Consider the following 1368-nt stretch of genomic DNA (forward strand, 5'->3'; position numbering starts at 1 on the left):
GAGTTATTGGGGGAGGTTGTTTCCTAAGGATCCTTGGTAGCTCTGTGAATTAGGCACTGGGCTGGTCAAAGGCTCAAACCCACTCGTGTACTGGGGAGAAAGATGAGGCTGTCTGCTCCCATAAAGATGTAGTCTTGGAAATCCTATAGAAGGTCTCTATAAATCCTAGATGGCAGTGGGCGGTTACCGTTCATCATGTGACCTTAATCCACTATAGCAGGATGAAATTCGCTGGTGTCATCATTCTCAAACTGGGAGGAAGAAGAGGCCAAAAGGGTTACCGTCTGGGAAATCCACAGGGGCAGCCCTCCCCGGTCCTGTAGGGCCGCAATGAATGGGCACTGCAGCCATGGCGCTGAATTGGGGGGGAATTATTCTCAACTGTTCACCAGCAGATGTTCAAAGTCCCGATTGACTGCTCACCACTGGTAATGACGAAGACGTTACAAAGGAAACAAGGGATTCCATTTGCAGCCAAAGTGTTGCGGATGGTGTTGCGGGAATGGAACCTCCACTCGAGCTGCGATCGTTTTTCCCTCATCCCGACAGAAGCCCAGCGTGGGCACCGGTGGGTTTCGCTGCCTGGAGCAAAACTTGCAGGAGGTGCGCAACTGATCGTTGGTTTGATGGCCTCCATGTCCTCCCTTGATCTCCTGTCCCCTCCATACCCACCCCAGTCCCAGCCCCAAGCAAGCCCTTCATTCCCCAGGCCCCTCCCGCGTTCCTCTTACACCGTGCACCCCTCGACCCGTCCCCACCAGTTACCTTGCTCCAAAATAGACCTCAAAAAAAAAAAATCTGTCCTCTTTCGGATCGACCCACAAGAACGTCTACTGGGGCCACCAAGCATTCAGCACCCACCAAGCATTGGGTCCCCAAGCATCCAGCACCCACCAGGTCCCCACGATCCATGGATGAATGAATGAGTTAATGAATGAACGAACGAACGAACGACACCCTCGGGCCCCTCTTAGCCCTTCAGTCTCCCGAACCCCACCGTGCCGGCGTCCGAACACTTCCGTCGCACTCGTCCCAATTCCCTCGGGACCTCCCGTTCGGGAACGCCCCGCCCACCACCCTGGGGCAGCTCGGCTTCACAAACCTTCCAGAAATGTCCCCAACCGGCCCGTCGAGTCCCCGGGCACCGAAATCCCGCCTGGTCGCTTCCAACGAGACCCCCCCGGCCCCCTCAGGGCCGCGACCGCCTCCCCCCCGCTCGCGACCCTCGGTCCCTCACGCCGCACCGGCCCTGACCGTTTCTGGGCCTCCAGCCCCCAGAGGCGGATTTGCCGGTCGTACTGCGCCGCCTCCTCCTCGCTGATGCCGCCGCCGGTCTCCTCCTTCTCCACCATGGCGCCGGCTTCCCGC

The 1368-nt window shown here is 58.4% G+C and overlaps 1 protein-coding gene across 1 annotated transcript in view; it reads right to left on the reverse strand.

The window, feature by feature from the left end:
• Positions 1–1362, reverse strand: part of SAE1 (SUMO1 activating enzyme subunit 1) — a 61929-nt gene extending 60567 nt beyond the window's left edge. Inside the window, exon 1 of the mRNA XM_004710400.2 lies at positions 1255–1362. Within this exon, the coding sequence (XP_004710457.1) occupies positions 1255–1352 (98 nt within the window). The 5' untranslated portion in view covers positions 1353–1362. The remainder of the gene's footprint in view (positions 1–1254) is intronic.
• Positions 1363–1368: the final 6 nt, after the last annotated feature.

Source organism: Echinops telfairi, unplaced genomic scaffold, assembly GCF_000313985.2.
Source record: "Echinops telfairi isolate 266 unplaced genomic scaffold, ASM31398v2 ScPeMD7_655;HRSCAF=1070, whole genome shotgun sequence".
Classification (NCBI taxonomy): domain Eukaryota; kingdom Metazoa; phylum Chordata; class Mammalia; order Afrosoricida; family Tenrecidae; genus Echinops; species Echinops telfairi.